Source organism: Carcharhinus amblyrhynchos, unplaced genomic scaffold (genome assembly GCF_965287045.1).
Source record: "Carcharhinus amblyrhynchos unplaced genomic scaffold, sCarAmb.v2.hapA chromosome_1160, whole genome shotgun sequence".
In the NCBI taxonomy this organism is placed as follows: domain Eukaryota; kingdom Metazoa; phylum Chordata; class Chondrichthyes; order Carcharhiniformes; family Carcharhinidae; genus Carcharhinus; species Carcharhinus amblyrhynchos.
In genome coordinates, this window is record NW_027650900.1 from 12,296 (window position 1) to 31,348 (window position 19,053).

A 19,053-nucleotide genomic window follows, 5' to 3' on the forward strand; every position below is an offset into this window, starting at 1 on the left:
CGTTGCGGCATTTCAAATCTCAATGGGTGTGAGGGTTCTCGTCTCCATCACCCTTCCAGGCGGCAAGTCCCACCACCCTCTGGGTCCTAAATCTGTCCCCCCCCCCCCACTTATTTTGAGGCCATGCCCCCAGTGGAAACAACCTCCCTGCTCATATCTTGTCTATTCCCTTATATTTTTCTATCAGATTTCCCCCCCCCCCACTTCATTCTTCTGAATCCCAATGAGTATAGCCCCAGTCTACTCAGTCTCCCCTCATAAGCCAACCCTCGGGATCAACCTCCTCTGCACCCCCTCCAGAAAGACTGAGGGGCTCGAGGTTATTTTCGTTCGAGAGAAGAAGGTTGAGAGGTGACCTAATTGAGGCATACAAGATAATCAGAGGATTAGATAGGGTGGACAGTGAGAGCCTTTTCCCTCGGATGGTGATGGCTAACAGGAGGGGACATAGCTTTAAATTAAGGGGTGGTAATTATAGGAGGGATGTCAGAGGTAGGTTCTTTACTCAGAGGGTAGTGAGGGCGTGGAATGCCCTGCCTGCAGTTGTGGACTCGCCAACTTTGAGGGCGTCCAAATGGTCAGTGGATGGGCATATGGATAACATTGGAATAGTTTAGGTTAGAGGGTCATTAGATTGTTGCACTGACCAGTGGAACCATTGCTGGGCGAATGGGCCAGGAAATGGCAAATGGAATTTAATGTTGGCAAGTGTGAGGTGGTCCACTTTGGTAGGAAGAATGGTAGGAAGGACTATTACTTACGTGGCGAAAAACTGCAGCAGGCGACGGTGCAGAGGGACCTCGGGGTCCTTGTGCATGAATCGCAAAAACCCAGCTTGCAGGTGCAGCAGGTGGTCAGGAAGGCGAATGGGATGCTGGCCTTCATAGCGAGGGGGATTGAATATAAAAGTAGGGAGGTCTTGCTGCAGCTGTATAGAGCATTGGTGAGGCCGCAGCTGGAGTACTGTGTGCAGTTTTGGGCGCTGTACTTACGCAAGGAAATTTTGGCCTTGGAGGGAGTGCAGAGGAGGTTTACTAGGCTGATACCGGAGTTGAGGGGATTGAGCTATGAGGAGGGGCTGAATAAACTGGGCTTGTACTCGTTAGAGTTTAGAAGAATGAGAGGAGATCTCATTGAGACGTATAAGATGATGAATGGGATGGATAGGATAGAGGTGGAGAGGCTCTTCCCGCTCAGAAAGGACAGTAGGACTAGGGGGCACAGCCTCAAGATAAAGGGGGGGCGGTTTAGAACGGAGTTGAGGAGGAACTTCTTCACTCAAAGGGTGGTGAATCTCTGGAATTCTCTGCCCGTTGAAGTGGTGGAGGCTGCCTTGCTAAATATTTTTAAGAAGCGGGTTGATGGGTTTTTGATAAGAGAGGGGATTAAGGGTTATGGGGAGAGGGCGGGAAAGTGGAACTGAGCCACGACAGATCAGCCATGATCTCATTGAATGGCGGGGCAGGCTCGAAGGGCTAGATGGCCTACTGCTGCTCCTATTTCTTATGTTCTTATGTTCTGTACTGCGCTGTAACGTTCTATACTTCTTCCAGTAAGGAGACCAAAACTGTAGGCAGTAACTCCAGGTGTGGACGGAGAATGGAAAGGAGGGTTCCTGGGGGCCCCAGCAGATTGTGATATTATCCCTTTCCGGGACAGCACACGTGAGGCCGACTGGCTTAATTCTGCTCCTGGGTGTGAGTTGAGGGTGTAATTTGGACTGTGAGTGAATGCATGCTTTATCGCACTTGAGATTATCCAGGGAAGTTGTTTCCACTGGGAGGTGAAACCAGAACTGGGGGGGGCCGGGCATGGCCTCACAATAAGGGGGGAGCAGATTTAAGACTGAGTTGAGGAGGAACTTCTTCACCCAAAGGGTTGTGAATCTGTGGGATTCCCTGCCCAGTTGAGGCTCCCTCGAACCTCTCCTCGTCCTGTCTCCCTCTCCACCCTCACCGTAACAATCTGTCAACAGCAGAGGCTGGGGAGGGAGCTCTGAGACTGACATCAGAAACAGAAACCTTTCGGGCAATCATATAGTTCAGGAGAGGAGGACATTTAGCCCATCTGCACCCACCCTATCCCCACAACCAAAGGATTTACCCCAGCTAGTCCCCCTGACACTAAGGGGACAATTTAGCATGGCCAATCCACCCTAACCTACACATCTTTGGACACTAAGGGACAATTTAGCACGGCCAATCCACCCTAACCTACACATCTTTGGACACTAAGGGGCAATTTAGCATGGCCAATCCACCCTAACCTGCACATCTTTGGACACTAAGGGGCAATTTAGCATGGCCAATCCACCCTAACCTACACATCTTTGGACACTAAGGGACAATTTAGCATGGCCAATCCACCCTAACCTACACATCTTTGGACACTAAGGGACAATTTAGCATGGCCAATCCACCCTAACCTGCACATCTTTGGACACTAAGGGACAATTTAGCATGGCCAATCCACCCTAACCTGCACATCTTTGGACACTAAGGGGCAATTTAGCATGGCCAATCCACCCTAACCTGCACATCTTTGGACACTAAGGGACAATTTAGCATAGCCAACCCACCTAACCTGCACATCTTTGGACACTAAGGGGCAATTTAGCATGGCCAATCCACCCTAACCTACACATCTTTGGACACTAAGGGACAATTTAGCATGGCCAATCCACCTAACCTGCACATCTTTGGACACTAAGGGGCAATTTAGCATGGCCAATCCACCCTAACCTACACATCTTTGGACACTAAGGGGCAATTTAGCATGGCCAATCCACCCTAACCTACACATCTTTGGACACTAAGGGGACAATTTAGCATGGCCAATCCACCCTAACCTACACATCTTTGGACACTAAGGGGACAATTTAGCATGGCCAATCCACCCTAACCTACACATCTTTGGACACTAAGGGGCAATTTAGCATGGCCAATCCACCCTAACCTACACATCTTTGGACACTAAGGGGACAATTTAGCATGGGCAATCCACCCTAACCTACACATCTTTGGACACTAAGGGGACAATTTAGCATGGCCAATCCACCCTAACCTACACATCTTTGGACACTAAGGGACAATTTAGCATGGCCAATCCACCCTAACCTACACATCTTTGGACACTAAGGGGACAATTTAGCATGGCCAATCCACCCTAACCTGCACATCTTTGGACACTAAGGGACAATTTAGCATGGCCAATCCACCTAACCTGCACATCTTTGGACACTAAGGGACAATTTAGCATGGCCAATCCACCCTAACCTACACATCTTTGGACACTAAGGGACAATTTAGCATGGCCAATCCACCTAACCTACACATCTTTGGACACTAAGGGACAATTTAGCATGGCCAATCCACCCTAACCTACACATCTTTGGACACTAAGGGGACAATTTAGCATGGCCAATCCACCCTAACCTACACATCTTTGGACACTAAGGGACAATTTAGCATGGCCAATCCCCCTAACCTACACATCTTTGGACACTAAGGGACAATTTAGCATGGCCAATCCCCCCTAACCTACACATCTTTGGACACTAAGGGGCAATTTAGCATGGCCAATCCACCTAACCTGCACATCTTTGGACACTAAGGGGCAATTTAGCATGGCCAATCCACCCTAACCTGCACATCTTTGGACACTAAGGGACAATTTAGCATGGCCAATCCACCCTAACCTGCACATCTTTGGACACTAAGGGGCAATTTAGCATGGCCAATCCACCCTAACCTGCACATCTTTGGACACTAAGGGACAATTTAGCATGGCCAATCCACCCTAACCTGCACATCTTTGGACACTAAGGGACAATTTAGCATGGCCAATCCACCCTAACCTGCACATCTTTGGATATTAGGGGGGTAGTTTAGGCAGTGTGTGTGTGTATGTGTGAGAGAGTGTGTGTATGTGTGAGAGAGTGTGTGTTTGTGTGTGTGTGTGCGTGTGTGTGTGTGAGAGTGTGTGTGTGTGTGTGTGTGTGTATGTGTGAGAGAGAGTGTGTGTGTGTATGTGTGAGAGAGTTTCAGGGGAGATGGACATTTGCTGATTTTTTTTGTAAGAACATATTCTGAAAACAATCCCCTGCCCTTCCGACAAGAGGGGGTAGTGTGATGAGTGTGTCCAAACAATCGCAGGCTCAGAGCCAGCTTGCCAGCTTGTCCCTGACAGGTGGAGAGAGGGGGGGCAGGATTTATAAAGCTGGCTGGCGAGAGATAGCATCAGAAGCGACCTGGACCACAGCAATCGGTGCCACCTTCCCATTCTGACAACTTCTCAACATCTCTCCGACCAACCGGGAGATCCACGCACACAGGTTGGGACGTGGAGAGAGCGGGCGAGAGAGAGACAACCTTAATCTGGCAAATGAGGAGATGGGGGGAAATGAATATTAGATTTCTTTAGATGTTATTTGTTCCGGTCCTTCCCACACCATCCTTTTCAGATCTGATTTATTATTGTCGCATGTACTGGGGTACAGTGGAAAATATTGTTTCTTGTGCACTATACAGACAAAGCATACCGTTCATAGAGTACATAGGTGAGAAGGAAGGGAGAGGGTGCAGAATGTGGTGTTAGTCATTTGATTTGATTTATTATTGTCGCATGTATTGGGATACAGTGAAAAGTATTGTTTTTTGCGCGCTATACAGACAAAGCATACCGTTCATAGAGTACATAGGTGAGAAGGAAGGGAGAGGGTGCAGAATGTGGTGTTAGTCATTTGATTTGATTTATTATTGTCGCATGTGTTGGGATACAGTGAAAAGTATTATTTCTTGCGCGCTATACAGACAAAGCATACCGTTCGTAGAGAAGGAAAGGAGAGGGTGCAGAATGTAGTGTTACAGTCACAGCGAGGGGTGTAGAGAAAGATCAACTTAATGTGAGGTAGGTCCATTCAAAAGTCTGACAGCAGCAGGGAAGAAGCTGTTCATGAGTCGGTCGGTACGGGACCTCAGACTTTTGTATCTTTTTCCCGACGGAAGAAGGTGGAAGAGAGAATGTCCGGGGTGTGTGTGGGGGGGGGGGTCCTTGATTATGCCGGCTGCTTTTCCCCGAGGCAGCGGGAAGTGTAGACGGAGTCAATGGATGGGAGGCTGGTTTGTGTGATGGGATTGGGGCTACATTCACCACCCTTTTGTAGTTCCTTGTGGTCTTGGGCAGAGCAGGAGCCCAGACCGAGCTGTGATACAACCAGAAAGGATGCTTTCTATTGGGGCATCTGTAAAAGTTGGTGAGAGTCGTAGCGGACATGCCAAATTTCCTTAGTCTTCTGAGAAAGTAGAGGCGTTGGTGGGGCTTTCTTAACTATAGTGTCAGCGTGGGGGGGACCAGGACAGGTTGTTGGTGATCTGGACACCCAGAAACTTGAAGCTCTCAACCCTTTCTACTCCGTCCCCGTTGATGTAGACAGGGGCATGTTCTCCTTTATGCTTCCTGAAGTCGATGACAATCTCCTTCATCTTGTTGACATTGAGGGAGAGATTATTGTCGCCATTCACCAGATTCTCTACCTCATTCCTGTTCTCTGTCTCGTTGTTGTTTGAGATCCGACCCACTGTTCTCCCCTTCCGATCCACAGGCTTTGAGGAAGAGGTTGCCTGACAGGAGGGGATCAGAGGTGGGGACGGAGACAGACGCGCCGCGTGAAAAATGGGGAGAGCAAAAGAAATAGCAGAAAAGGTCCACAATACCCTGCGACTGAGGAATCGCCTGCTCCGCGAATGCTTGGCTGAGTTTCTAGGAGTATGCATGTTGATCGTAAGTAGGGTTGCTTCATTTATCTTTTACCATCTGTGTTTAGCCAAATCTTGTGAGCTTCACCCACTGAGCATTCTCTTAGCGCTCCACTAACCAACCCACCCACCATTATCTGTGCCCCCCACCGAAAGTGGCCGTGGCGCTCTCTCCATGTCAGAGAGCCTTGATGTTGTCCACAATACAGACACAAGCTCCCGAATCCCGGCAGACACGCCCAATGCAAGTGCCGAGGGAGCGCCGCACTGTGGGGAGGGTCGGTGCCGAGGGAGCGCCGCACTGTGGGGAGGGTCGGTGCCGAGGGAGCGCCGCACTGCGGGAGGGTCGGTGCCGAGGGAGCGCCGCACTGCGAGAGGGTCGGTGCCGAGGGAGCGCCGCACTGTGGGGAGGGTCGGTGCCGAGGGAGCGCCGCACTGTGGGGAGGGTCGGTGCTGAGGGAGCGCCGCACTGTGGGGAGGGTCGGTGCCGAGGGAGCGCCGCACTGCGGGAGGGTCGGTGCCGAGGGAGCGCCGCACTGTGGGGAGGGTCGGTGCCGAGGGAGCGCCGCACTGTGGGGAGGGTCAGTGCCGAGGGAGCGCCGCACTGTGTGTGTGTTGGGGGGGGGGGGGGGGGGGGGGCAAATATTTTTGAGTGCTGGCAACACCCTCACACGTGGGATCTTGCTGTGCCCTTTGTGGGCCAGGACAATCCATTTCCATCCTGCCAACCCTTTCCGTTGGAGGGGGGGGAGGGTGGGTTCCACAACCGTCCTGACTCGCGCCTGGGGGCAGGTGGTGGGTGAGCCCCCGCCTTGTACCCTGCGTGGTGTGGGCACACCCGGGGCGCTGTTGAGAGGGAGGGCGTTCCCAGAAAGTTTTGACCCCAGGAAGGAATGGCCGGCTGCATTGGCGGGACGGAACCGGAGGCTGGGGGCAGAGGGGCGGCAGTGGGAGGCTCGGACGGTCCCGATGAGTTGAGAACTTTGACCTCTCTCCTTCTGTCAGCTGTTTGGCTGTGGGGCAGTGGCACAGATGGTAGTGAGTCACACCACCCGCGGGGAGTTCCTTTCCGTCAACCTGGGATTTGGTCTGGGCGCAACATTCGGCATCTACATCTCCGGGGGAATCTCAGGTATGTCCCAGTCCCGCAGGAGAAACGGAATTCAATAACACATCCCATAAGACATGGGATCAGAATTAGTCCATCCTAGTTTATATACAGAATAACAGATACCCGGGAGTGAGTTACAGACTGGAATCTAATCGAGGGGTTCGGGGTGGTTTATATATAGAATAACAGATACCCGGGAGTGAGTTACAGACTGGAATCTAATCGGGGGGTTCGGGGTGGTTTATATATAGAATAACAGATACCCGGGAGTGAGTTACAGACTGGAATCTAATCGAGGGGTTCGGGGCGGTTTATATACAGAATAACAGATACCCGGGAGTGAGTTACAGACTGGAATCTAATCGAGGGGTTCGGGGTGGTTTATATACAGAATAACAGATACCCGGGAGTGAGTTACAGACTGGAATCTAATCGAGGGGTTCGGGGTGGTTTATATACAGAATAACAGATACCCGGGAGTGAGTTACAGACCGGAATCTAATCGAGGGGTTCGGGGGGGTTTATATATAGAATAACAGATACCCGGGAGTGAGTTACAGACCGGAATCTAATCGAGGGGTTCGGGGTGGTTTATATATAGAATAACAGATACCCGGGAGTGAGTTACAGACTGGAATCTAATCGAGGGGTTCGGGGTGGTTTATATATAGAATAACAGATACCCGGGAGTGAGTTACAGACTGGAATCTAATCGAGGGGTTCGGGGTGGTTTATATATAGAATAACAGATACCCGGGAGTGAGTTACAGACTGGAATCTAATCGAGGGGTTCGGGGGGGGTTTATATATAGAATAACAGATACCCGGGAGTGAGTTACAGACTGGAATCTAATCGAGGGGTTCGGGGTGGTTTATATATAGAATAACAGATACCCGGGAGTGAGTTACAGACTGGAATCTAATCGAGGGGTTCGGGGGGGTTTATATATAGAATAACAGATACCCGGGAGTGAGTTACAGACTGGAATCTAATCGAGGGGTTCGGGGTGGTTTATATATAGAATAACAGATACCCGGGAGTGAGTTACAGACTGGAATCTAATCGAGGGGTTCGGGGTGGTTTATATACAGAATAACAGATACCCGGGAGTGAGTTACAGACTTTGGAATCTAATCGAGGGGTTCGGGGTGGTTTATATATAGAATAACAGATACCCGGGAGTGAGTTACAGACTGGAATCTAATCGAGGGGTTCGGGGTGGTTTATATATAGAATAACAGATACCCGGGAGTGAGTTACAGACTGGAATCTAATCGAGGGGTTCGGGGTGGTTTATATATAGAATAACAGATACCCGGGAGTGAGTTACAGACTGGAATCTAATCGAGGGGTTCGGGGTGGTTTATATATAGAATAACAGATACCCGGGAGTGAGTTACAGACTGGAATCTAATCGAGGGGTTCGGGGTGGTTTATATATAGAATAACAGATACCCGGGAGTGAGTTACAGACTGGAATCTAATCGAGGGGTTCGGGGTGGTTTATATATAGAATAACAGATACCCGGGAGTGAGTTACAGACTGGAATCTAATCGAGGGGTTCGGGGTGGTTTATATATAGAATAACAGATACCCGGGAGTGAGTTACAGACTGGAATCTAATCGAGGGGTTCGGGGTGGTTTATATATAGAATAACAGATACCCGGGAGTGAGTTACAGACTGGAATCTAATCGAGGGGTTCGGGGTGGTTTATATATAGAATAACAGATACCCGGGAGTGAGTTACAGACTGGAATCTAATCGAGGGGTTCGGGGTGGTTTATATATAGAATAACAGATACCCGGGAGTGAGATACAGACTGGAATCTAATCGAGGGGTTCGGGGTGGTTTATATACAGAATAACAGATACCCGGGAGTGAGTTACAGACTGGAATCTAATCGAGGGGTTCGGGGTGGTTTATATACAGAATAACAGATACCCGGGAGTGAGTTACAGACTGGAATCTAATCGAGGGGTTCGGGGGGGTTTATATATAGAATAACAGATACCCGGGAGTGAGTTACAGACTGGAATCTAATCGAGGGGTTCGGGGTGGTTTATATATAGAATAACAGATACCCGGGAGTGAGTTACAGACTGGAATCTAATCGAGGGGTTCGGGGGGGTTTATATATAGAATAACAGATATCCGGGAGTGGGTTACAGACTGGAATCTAATCGAGGGGTTCGGGGTGGTTTATATATAGAATAACAGATACCCGGGAGTGAGTTACAGACTGGAATCTTATCGAGGGGTTTGGGGGGGTTTATATATAGAATAACAGATACCCGGGAGTGAGTTACAGACTGGAATGTAATCGAGGGGTTCGGGGTGGTTTATATCTCTCTCTCTCGCTCTCTCTCGCTCTCTCTCGCTCTCTGTCTCTCTCTCTATCTGTCGGTCTGTCTCTCTTTCTCACTCTCTCTGCCTTTCTCTCTCACTCTCACTTTCTTTCTCTTTCCCTGTTTGTCTGTGTCTCTCTCAATCTCTCTGTCTTTCTGTCTCTCACGCAGTCTCTCTGAGTCTCTATCTCATTCTCCCTCTCTGTGTCTCTCCCCCTCCCTCTGTCTCTCTCTGTCTCTCCCTCCCTCTCTGTCTCTTTCTCTCTCCCTCTGTCTCTCTCTCTCTCTCTCCCTCTGTGTGTGTCTCTCCCTCTGCCTCTCCCCCCTCTGCCCCTCTCTCTCCCCCCTCTGTCTCTGCCCCTCTCTCTCCCCCCTCTGTCTCTGCCCCTCTCTCTCCCCCCTCTGTCTCTGCCCCTCTCTCTCTCTCCCTTGAAGGCACTCTGTAATACCGGGATCTTTAACCCCGAGTGCCTTGGGCTGGGGTTCAGTTGAAGAGCGATGCTGTGAAGGAGTTGGTGTTTTGTCTGTTGTGTGGAAGGGGCTATATCAATGCAAGATATTGTTGTTATCTCACCATTCCCTTGCAGGGGGCCACCTGAACCCAGCCGTCTCCTTCAGTCTGTGTTTATTGGGAAGGTTCCAGTGGAGGAAGCTCCCATTTTACATGTTCTTCCAGACTCTCGGAGGCTTTGTTGGAGCTGCCATTGTTTATGGTGTTCATCACGGTGCGTAATCCGCCCCCCCTCCCACCTCACCCTGTTCAACATTCCCGACTCTGAGTCCCCCGTCCCCCCATTCCCAAATATCTACACATCCCAATTCCCAAATATCCTGACATTCCGATTCCCAAATATCCACATCCGCCCCTTCCCAAAGAACCAAATATTCTCAATCCCTAATATCCGCCCATTCCCATTTGGGAGAGTCCTCGCAATTCCCGGATTTCCATTCCCAAATTAGCCACACGTTCCCAAGAGTCTCATTCCGGAATATCGGCATATTCGGAAGCCCAAAAATATACTCATTCCCAAATATCCTCTCATTCCCATTCCCAAATATCCACAAATTCCAATTCCCAAATAACTACGCACTCCCAATCCCAAAGATTTCCATTGCCAAATATTCTCACACTCCCAATCTCAAATCTCCTCACACTCCCATTCCCAAAGTATCCACACATTCCGATCCCCAAATAACTATGCGCTCCCAATCCGAAAGATTCCCATATTCCCAATCTGAAATGTCCTCACACTTCCAATCCCAAATTCCAGACACTCCCAATTGCCAGAGTTCCACATATTCCCATTCACAAATAACTCCGCACTCCCAATCCCAAATATTCCCAACTTCCCGTTGCCAAATATCTGCACATCCCCCCCCCCAATCCCAAATGTCCACACATTCCGATTCCTAAATAACCACCAGCTTCCATTCCCAAATCTCCTCACAGCCCCAAAGATGCCCACGTTCCCAATCCGAAGTTTCCACACAGACCAATTTGCCAAAGATTCCCAGATTCTCATCCCCAAGCATGTTTTCATTCCCCAGAACCCCCATTCCCCAAGTCTTCCCACATTCCCAATCCCCCCCATTCCCAAACACCCGCACGTTCCCACTCTCGAAGAGACCACTCCCCGCGGGATGAGCGCGGGACGATCTCTCTGAACCTTGTTTTCGCTCCGACAGACGGGATCCACGCTGTTGATAACGGGACCCTATCCGTCACTGGGCCACGGGCCACCGCGTTTATCTTTGGCACGTATCCTGCCCCCTTCCTGACTCTTTCCAATGGCTTCATTGACCAGGTAGGCACTTTATCCTTGTTAATCTTTGATGCTACACCCTAGCATGGTACAACTGGAGCTAGGCTTACGCTCCTTGGGGACCTACAGTACCACGAAATGCCCCCTCTCGGCACACGAAGACCAGAGGTGTTCTGGTGGTAAAGTGTGAAACCAGACACTCATTTCCTGATAGGTTTATTGGCAAAACGTGGCAGTATTTTATTGACTAACCTTTCTGTAGTCCAGCGGTCTCCCTTTACAGGTACTCAAGGGACTTAAATAAATGCGGTCAGTCACAAATGTACTGTAACCTTAGAATTAAAGTATCGTTATCATACCCTGAGCACCGAGCCTCCCACAGTGCGGCGCTCCCTTGGCACCGACCCTCCCACAGTGCGGCGCTCCCTCAGCACCGACCCTCCCCACAGTGCGGCGCTCCCTCGGCACCGACCCTCCCCACAGTGCGGCGCTCCCTCGGCACCGACCCTCCCCACAGTGCGGCGCTCCCTCGGCACCGACCCTCCCCACAGTGCGGCGCTCCCTCGGCACCGACCCTCCCCACAGTGCGGCGCTCCCTCGGCACCGACCCTCCCCACAGTGCGGCGCTCCCTCGGCACCGACCCTCCCACAGTGCGGCGCTCCCTCGGCACTGGCACTGGGAGTGTTGGCGTGGATTGTGGGTCTTCCCTGAATGGGGGCGGGAGAGAGAATGGACAAGTTAGCCAGCGCTGACGGGGGAACGGGTTGACCAATAGTTGGGGCCAATCCCTCCAGGAGGAAGTTGTCTTTGGGCAGACGGGTAACGGTGATGGGGGGGGGGCCGGATTTCCAGATGGTTTGGAGATTGGCATTGCCAGTTCTCCGAGGCTGCCCAGAACATCGAGAGGTGCTGACCCTATTTTGACCTCTCGCCCCTCCACCTCCAGTTAATCGGGACCGGAACTCTACTGCTGTGTATCTTTGCCGTGGTGGATGCCCAGAACTACGGCGCCCCCAAGATCCTCCAGCCCATCTTCATTGGCTTGTCGGTGGTGGGCATCGGAATGTCGATGGGATCGAACTCTGGTTACGCCATTAACCCTGCTCGGGATTTTGGGCCCCGTCTGTTGACCCTGGCGGCCGGCTGGGGAACTGAAGTCTTCACGTAAGTTCCAAGACCCTTCCCTCCCTCCCCTTCACCCGCCTGCCCCTGTCCCTGCTGAGGTGGGGGGTGGGGGTGGAATCTTGCAGACCAATTTGCTTGGGTTCTACGAAGAGGATAGATAAAGGAGAACTCATCGATGTGATATATTTAGCTGAGGTTGGGGGGGGAATCTTACAGACCAATTTGCTTGGGTTCTTCAAAGACAATAGATAAAGGGGAACCCGTAGATGTGATATATTTAGCTGAGGGGGGGGAGTCTTGCAGACCAATTTGCTTGGATTCTTCAAAGAGGATAGATAAAGGAGAACCTGTCGATGTGATATATTTAGTTGAGTGGGGGGGGAGTCTTGCAGACCAATTTGCTTAGGTTCTACGAAGAGGATAGATAAAGGAGAACCCGTAGATGTGATATATTTAGCTGAGGGGGGGAGTCTTGCAGACCAATTTGCTTGGGTTCTTTGAAGAGGATAGATAAAGGAGAACCCGTCGATGTGATATATTTAGTTGAGTGGGGGGGGCGGAGTCTTGCAGACCAATTTGCTTGGATTCTTCGAAGAGGATAGATAAAGGAGAACCCGTAGATGTGATATATTTAGCTGAGGGGGGGAGTCTTGCAGACCAATTTGCTTGGGTTCTTTGAAGAGGATAGATAAAGGAGAACCCGTCGATGTGATATATTTAGTTGAGTGGGGGGGGGGGGAGTCTTGCAGACCAATTTGCTTGGGCTCTTTGAAGAGGATAGATAAAGGAGAACCCGTAGATGTGATATATTTAGTTGAGTGGGGGGGTGGAGTCTTGCAGACCAATTTGCTTGGATTCTTCGAAGAGGATAGATAAAGGAGAACCTGTCGATGTGATATATTTAGTTGAGTGGGGGGGGGAGTCTTGCAGACCAATTTGCTTGGGCTCTACGAAGAGGATAGATAAAGGAGAACCCGTAGATGTGATATATTTAGGCGAGAGGATTGGGGAAAGTTGGAGGGGGATGCGCAGGGGAGAACCAGAGTCAGAGAGGTTTACAGCATGGAAACAGGCCCTTCGGCCCAACTTATCCATGCTGCTCCCTTTTTTTTTAACCCCTAACTAGTCCTAATTGCCTGCGTTTGCCCTCTATACCCATCTTACCCATGTCACTGTCTAAACGCTTTTTAAAAGACAAAATTGTACCCGCCTCTACTACTGCCTCTGGCAGCTCGTTCCAGACACTCACCACCCTCTGTGTGAAAAAATTGCCCCTCTGGACCCTCTCCCCTCTCTCCTTAAACCTATGCCCTCTAGTTTTAGACTCCCCTACCTTTGGGGGAAAAGATATTGACTATCTTGCTGATCTGTGCCCCTCATTATTTTATAGACCTCTATAAGATCACCCCTCTGCCTCCTACGCTCCAGAGAAAAAAGTCCCAGTCTATCCAGCCTCTCCTTATAACTCAAACCATCAAGTCCCGGTAACATCCTAGTAAATCTTCACTGACCCCTTTCCAGTTTAATAACATCCTCCCTACAGCAGGGTGACCAGAATTGTACACACTCCAAATGTGGCCTTCCCAATGTCTTGTACGTCGTGTCAATCATAGAATAGAATAATATAGTGCAGAATGAGGCCATTCGGCCCATCGAGTCTGCACTGACCATCATCCCACCATATCCCTGTCACCCCACATATTTACCCTGCTAATCCCCCGACACTAATTTAGCACGGCCGATCCACCCTAACCAGCACGTCTTTCGGACTGTGGGAGGAAACCGGAGCACCCGGAGGAAACCCACACAGACACGGGGAGAATGTGCAGACTCTGCACAGACAGTGACCCGAGGCCGGGAATCAAACCCGGGTCCCTGGCGCCGTGAGGCAGTCGTGCTCACCCCACACTGTGTCACCAAGAAATAGGAGGGACCAGGGAATGAGTTGGGGGGGGGGGGGCTGCAGTTCATGTGGAGGCAGAGAGAGGGAGAGAGACACACAGAGAGACAGAGAGAGGGAGACTGGGGCTGTTCTTCTTGGCACAGAGAGGGTGAAGAGGGGAGATGGAGTGGTGGTTTTGCCCCGTGAGTGGGACGCCTGAGTTTCAGCGTGTGTGTGTGTGTGTATGTGTAAGTATATGTGTGTGTGTATACGTGTAAGTATATGTGTCTCTGTGTAAGTGTGCATCTCTGTGTGAATGTGTAAGTGTGATAATGTCTCTGTGCGCGTGTGTGTGTCTCTGTGCGCGTGTGTGTGTCTCTGTGCGCGTGCGTGTGTGTCTCTGTGCGTGTGTGTGTGTGTATTTGGCTAATCCCGCGTCAGTAACAGGAGGGGGGAGCTCTGCTTTGTGTGGGAGGGAGGGTGGGGGCTTGTGTTTGGGTGGGGAAGTTTGGAGTAGGGTGGGGAGGGGGAGAGGGTGACTTGGGTGGCAATAGATATACGTAGCTTCCCCTGTCTAATACACCACCTGTCCCCCACCCACCCCCCCCCCCCCCATGCCAAAAGGAGAGAGATGGTGGGGGCAGAGAGGTAGGAGCTATTCAACCTTGGTATGCAGCACAATATGAGGGAGCTGGGGATGGGGGGGGGCGGGGGTCGCACTTTGGCGATGGGTGAGAGAAGAGTTGGAGGGGGTCGTGCGTTGGGGATGGGTGAGGGTAGGGTGATGGGTGAGGGGAGGGTTGGAGGGGGTTGTGTGTTGGCGATGGGTGAGGGGAGGGTTGGAGGGGGTTGTGTGTTGGGGATGGGTGAGGGGAGGGTTGGAGGGGGTTGTGTGTTGGGGATGGGTGAGGGGAGGGTTGGAGGGGGCCGTGTGTTGGCGATGGGTGAGGGGAGGGTTGGAGAGGGTTGTGTGTTGGCGATGGGTGAGGGGAGGGTTGGAGGGGGTCGTGTGTTGGCGATGGGTGAGGGGAGGGTTGGAGGGGGTTGTGTGTTGGCGATGGGTGAGGGGAGGGTTGGAGGGGGTTGTGTGTTGGCGATGGGTGAGGGGAGGGTTGGAGGGGGTCGTGTGTTGGCGATGGGTGAGGGGAGGGTTGGAGGGGGCCGTGTGTTGGGGATGGGTGAGGGGAGGGTTGGAGGGGGTTGTGTGTTGGCGATGGGTGAGGGGAGGGTTGGAGGGGGTTGTGTGTTGGGGATGGGTGAGGGGAGGGTTGGAGGGGGTTGTGTGTTGGGGATGGGTGAGGGGAGGGTTGGAGGGGGTCGTGTGTTGGCGATGGGTGAGGGGAGGGTTGGAGGGGGTCGTGTGTTGGCGATGGGTGAGGGGAGGGTTGGAGGGGGTTGTGTGTTGGGGAGGGTTGGAGGGGGTTGTGTGTTGGCGATGGGTGAGGGGAGGGTTGGAGGGGGTTGTGTGTTGGGGATGGGTGAGGGGAGGGTTGGAGGGGGTTGTGTGTTGGGGATGGGTGAGGGGAGGGTTGGAGGGGGTTGTGTGTTGGGGAGGGTTGGAGGGGGTTGTGTGTTGGCGATGGGTGAGGGGAGGGTTGGAGGGGGTTGTGTGTTGGTGATGGGTGAGGGGAGGGTTGGAGGGGGTTGTGTGTTGGCGATGGGTGAGGGGAGGGTTGGAGGGGGTTGTGTGTTGGGGATGGGTGAGGGGAGGGTTGGAGGGGGTTGTGTGTTGGTGATGGGTGAGGGGAGGGTTGGAGGGGGTTGTGTGTTGGGGAGGGTTGGAGGGGGTTGTGTGTTGGGGAGGGTTGGAGGGGGTTGTGTGTTGGCGATGGGTGAGGGGAGGGTTGGAGGTAGTCGTGTGTTGGCGATGGGTGAGGGGAGGGTTGGAGGGGGTTGTGTGTTGGGGACGGGTGAGGGGAGGGTTGGAGGGGGTTGTGTGTTGGCGATGGGTGAGGGGAGGGTTGGAGGGGGTTGTGTGTTGGCGCTGGGTGAGGGGAGGGTTGGAGGGGGTTGTGTGTTGGCGATGGGTGAGGGGAGGGTTGGAGGGGGTTGTGTGTTGGGGACGGGTGAGGGGAGGGTTGGAGGGGGTTGTGTGTTGGCGATGGGTGAGGGGAGGGTTGGAGGGGGTTGTGTGTTGGCGATGGGTGAGGGGAGGGTTGGAGGGGGCCGTGTGTTGGCGATGGGTGAGGGGAGGGTTGGAGGGGGTTGTGTGTTGGCGATGGGTGAGGGGAGGGTTGGAGGGGGTCGTGTGTTGGCGATGGGTGAGGGGAGGGTTGGAGGGGGTTGTGTGTTGGCGATGGGTGAGGGGAGGGTTGGAGGGGGTTGTGTGTTGGTGATGGGTGAGGGGAGGGTTGGAGGGGGTTGTGTGTTGGCGATGGGTGAGGGGAGGGTTGGAGGGGGTTGTGTGTTGGCGATGGGTGAGGGAGGGTTGGAGGGGGTTGTGTGTTGGCGATGGGTGAGGGGAGGGTTGGAGGGGGTTGTGTGTTGGTGATGGGTGAGGGGAGGGTTGGAGGGGGTTGTGTGTTGGCGATGGGTGAGGGGAGGGGTTGGAGGGGGTTGTGTGTTGGCGATGGGTGAGGGGAGGGTTGGAGGGGGTTGTGTGTTGGGGATGGGTGAGGGGAGGGTTGGAGGGAGCCGTGTGTTGGCGATGGGTGAGGGGAGGGTTGGAGGGGGTCGTGTGTTGGCGATGGGTGAGGAGAGGGTTGGAGGGGGTTGTGTGTTGGCGATGGGTGAGGGGAGGGTTGGAGAGGGTTGTGTGTTGGCGATGGGTGAGGGGAGGGTTGGAGGGAGCCGTGTGTTGGCGATGGGTGAGGGGAGGGTTGGAGGGGGTTGTGTGTTGGGGATGAGTGAGGGGAGGGTTGGAGGGGGTTGTGCGTTGGCGATGGGTGAGGGGAGGGTTGGAGGGGGTTGTGTGTTGGCGATGGGTGAGGGGAGGGTTGGAGGGGGTTGTGTGTTGGCGATGGGTGAGGGGAGGGTTGGAGGGGGTTGTGTGTTGGCGATGGGTGAGGGGAGGGTTGGAGGGGGTTGTGTGTTGGCGATGGGTGAGGGGAGGGTTGGAGGGGGCCGTGTGTTGGCGATGGGTGAGGGGAGGGTTGGAGGGGGTTGTGTGTTGGGGATGAGTGAGGGAGGGTTGGAGGGGGTGTGCGTTGGCGATGGGTGAGGGGAGGGTTGGAGGGGGTTGTGTGTTGGCGATGGGTGAGGGGAGGGTTGGAGGGGGTTGTGTGTTGGCGATGGGTGAGGGGAGGGTTGGAGGGGGTCGTGTGTTGGCGATGGGTGAGGGGAGGGTTGGAGGGGGTTGTGTGTTGGCGATGGTTGAGGGGAGGGTTGGAGGGGGCTGTGTGTTGGCGATGGGTGAGGGGAGGGTTGGAGGGGGTTGTGTGTTGGCGATGGCTGAGGGGAGGGTTGGAGGGGGTTGTGTGTTGGCGATGGGTGAGGGGAGGGTTGGAGGGGGTGTGTGTTGGCGATGGGTGAGGGGAGGGTTGGAGGGGGTTGTGTGTTGGCGATGGGTGAGGGGAGGGTTGGAGGGGGTTGTGTGTTGGCGATGGGTGAGGGGAGGGTTGGAGGGGGTTGTGTGTTGGCGATGGGTGAGGGGAGGGTTGGAGGGGGTTGTGTGTTGGTGATGGGTGAGGGGAGGGTTGGAGGGGGTTGTGTGTTGGGGATGGGTGAGGGGAGGGTTGGAGGGGGTCGTGTGTGGCGATGGGTGAGGGGAGGGTTGGAGGGGGTTGTGTGTTGGCGATGGGTGAGGGGAGGGTTGGAGGGGGTTGTGTGTTGGGGATGGGTGAGGGGAGGGTTGGAGGGGGTCGTGTGTTGGCGATGGGTGAGGGGAGGGTTGGAGGGGGTTGTGTGTTGGTGATGGGTGAGGGAGGGTTGGAGGGAGCCGTGTGTTGGCGATGGGTGAGGGGAGGGTTGGAGGGAGCCGTGTGTTGGTGATGGGTGAGGGGAGGGTTGGAGGGGGTTGTGTGTTGGCGATGGGTGAGGGGAGGGTTGGAGGGGGTTGTGTGTTGGTGACGGGTGAGGGGAGGGTTGGAGGGGGTTGTGTGTTGGCGATGGGTGAGGGGAGGGTTGGAGGGGGTCGTGTGTTGGCGATGGGTGAGGGGAGGGTTGGAGGGGGTTGTGTGTTGGTGATGGGTGAGGGGAGGGTTGGAGGGGGTTGTGTGTTGGCGATGGGTGAGGGGAGGGTTGGAGGGGGTTGTGTGTTGGCGATGGGTGAGGGGAGGGTTGGAGGGGGTTGTGTGTTGGCGATGGGTGAGGGGAGGGTTGGAGGGGTTGTGTGTTGGCGATGGGTGAGGGGAGGGTTGGAGGGGGTGTGTGTTGGCGATGGGTGAGGGGAGGGTTGGAGGGGGTTGAGTGTTGGCGATGGGTGAGGGGAGGGTTGGAGGGGGTTGTGTGTTGGCGATGGGTGAGGGGAGGGTGATGGGTGATTGGCAATGGCAGTTTCTAACCCGGTGCCCGTCTCTCTCTCTCTCTCTGTCCCTCCCCCGCGGGCAGGGCTGGGCAGGGTTGGTGGTGGATTCCCATTGTTGCCCCCATGGTTGGAGCGGTCCTGGGCGCCCTCGCCTACGAGTTACTCGTGGAACTCCATCACCTCCAGGCCCAGGGAGACGGCAAGGAGCAGGTGGAGCATCAGCTGAGGGAGGAGGCCGGAGGCGGAGGGGGGAAGGAGGGTCCAGCCTGCCGGAGGGACAAGGCCGGAGTCGAGGAACAATTCGCCATGGCGATGTGAGGGGCTCCCTCTTGACCTCTGTGACCCCCTCCCTATCTCTGTAACCCCTCCAGCCCCCTACACCCCCTCCCTATCTCTGTAACCCCCTCCAGCCCCTACACCCCCCTCCCTATCTCTGTAACCTCCAGCCCCCTACACCCCACTCCCTATCTCTGTAACCCCCTCCAGCCCCCTACACCCCCCTCCCTATCTCTGTAACCCCCTCCAGCCCCCTACACCCCACTCCCTATCTCTGTAACCCCCTCCAGCCCCCTACACCCCCTCCCTATCTCTGTAACCCCTGGTGCGTTCCACAGATTCCCCACTCTCTGGCTGAAGAAATTCCTCCCCATCTCTGTTTTA

The 19,053-nt window shown here is 53.8% G+C and overlaps 1 protein-coding gene across 1 annotated transcript; it reads left to right on the top strand.

Annotated features, from left to right (window-relative positions):
- The first annotated feature begins 5,615 nt into the window (after nucleotides 1-5,615).
- LOC145340573 (aquaporin-3-like) lies at nucleotides 5,616-18,711 on the top strand. The gene is made up of 6 exons (XM_080185041.1): nucleotides 5,616-5,781; nucleotides 6,762-6,888; nucleotides 9,805-9,942; nucleotides 10,904-11,022; nucleotides 11,928-12,145; nucleotides 18,477-18,711. The coding sequence occupies exons 1-6, from the start codon at nucleotides 5,674-5,676 to the stop codon at nucleotides 18,709-18,711; spliced, it is 945 nt and encodes a 314-aa protein (XP_080041167.1). The 5' UTR covers nucleotides 5,616-5,673.
- The last annotated feature ends 342 nt before the right edge of the window (nucleotides 18,712-19,053 follow it).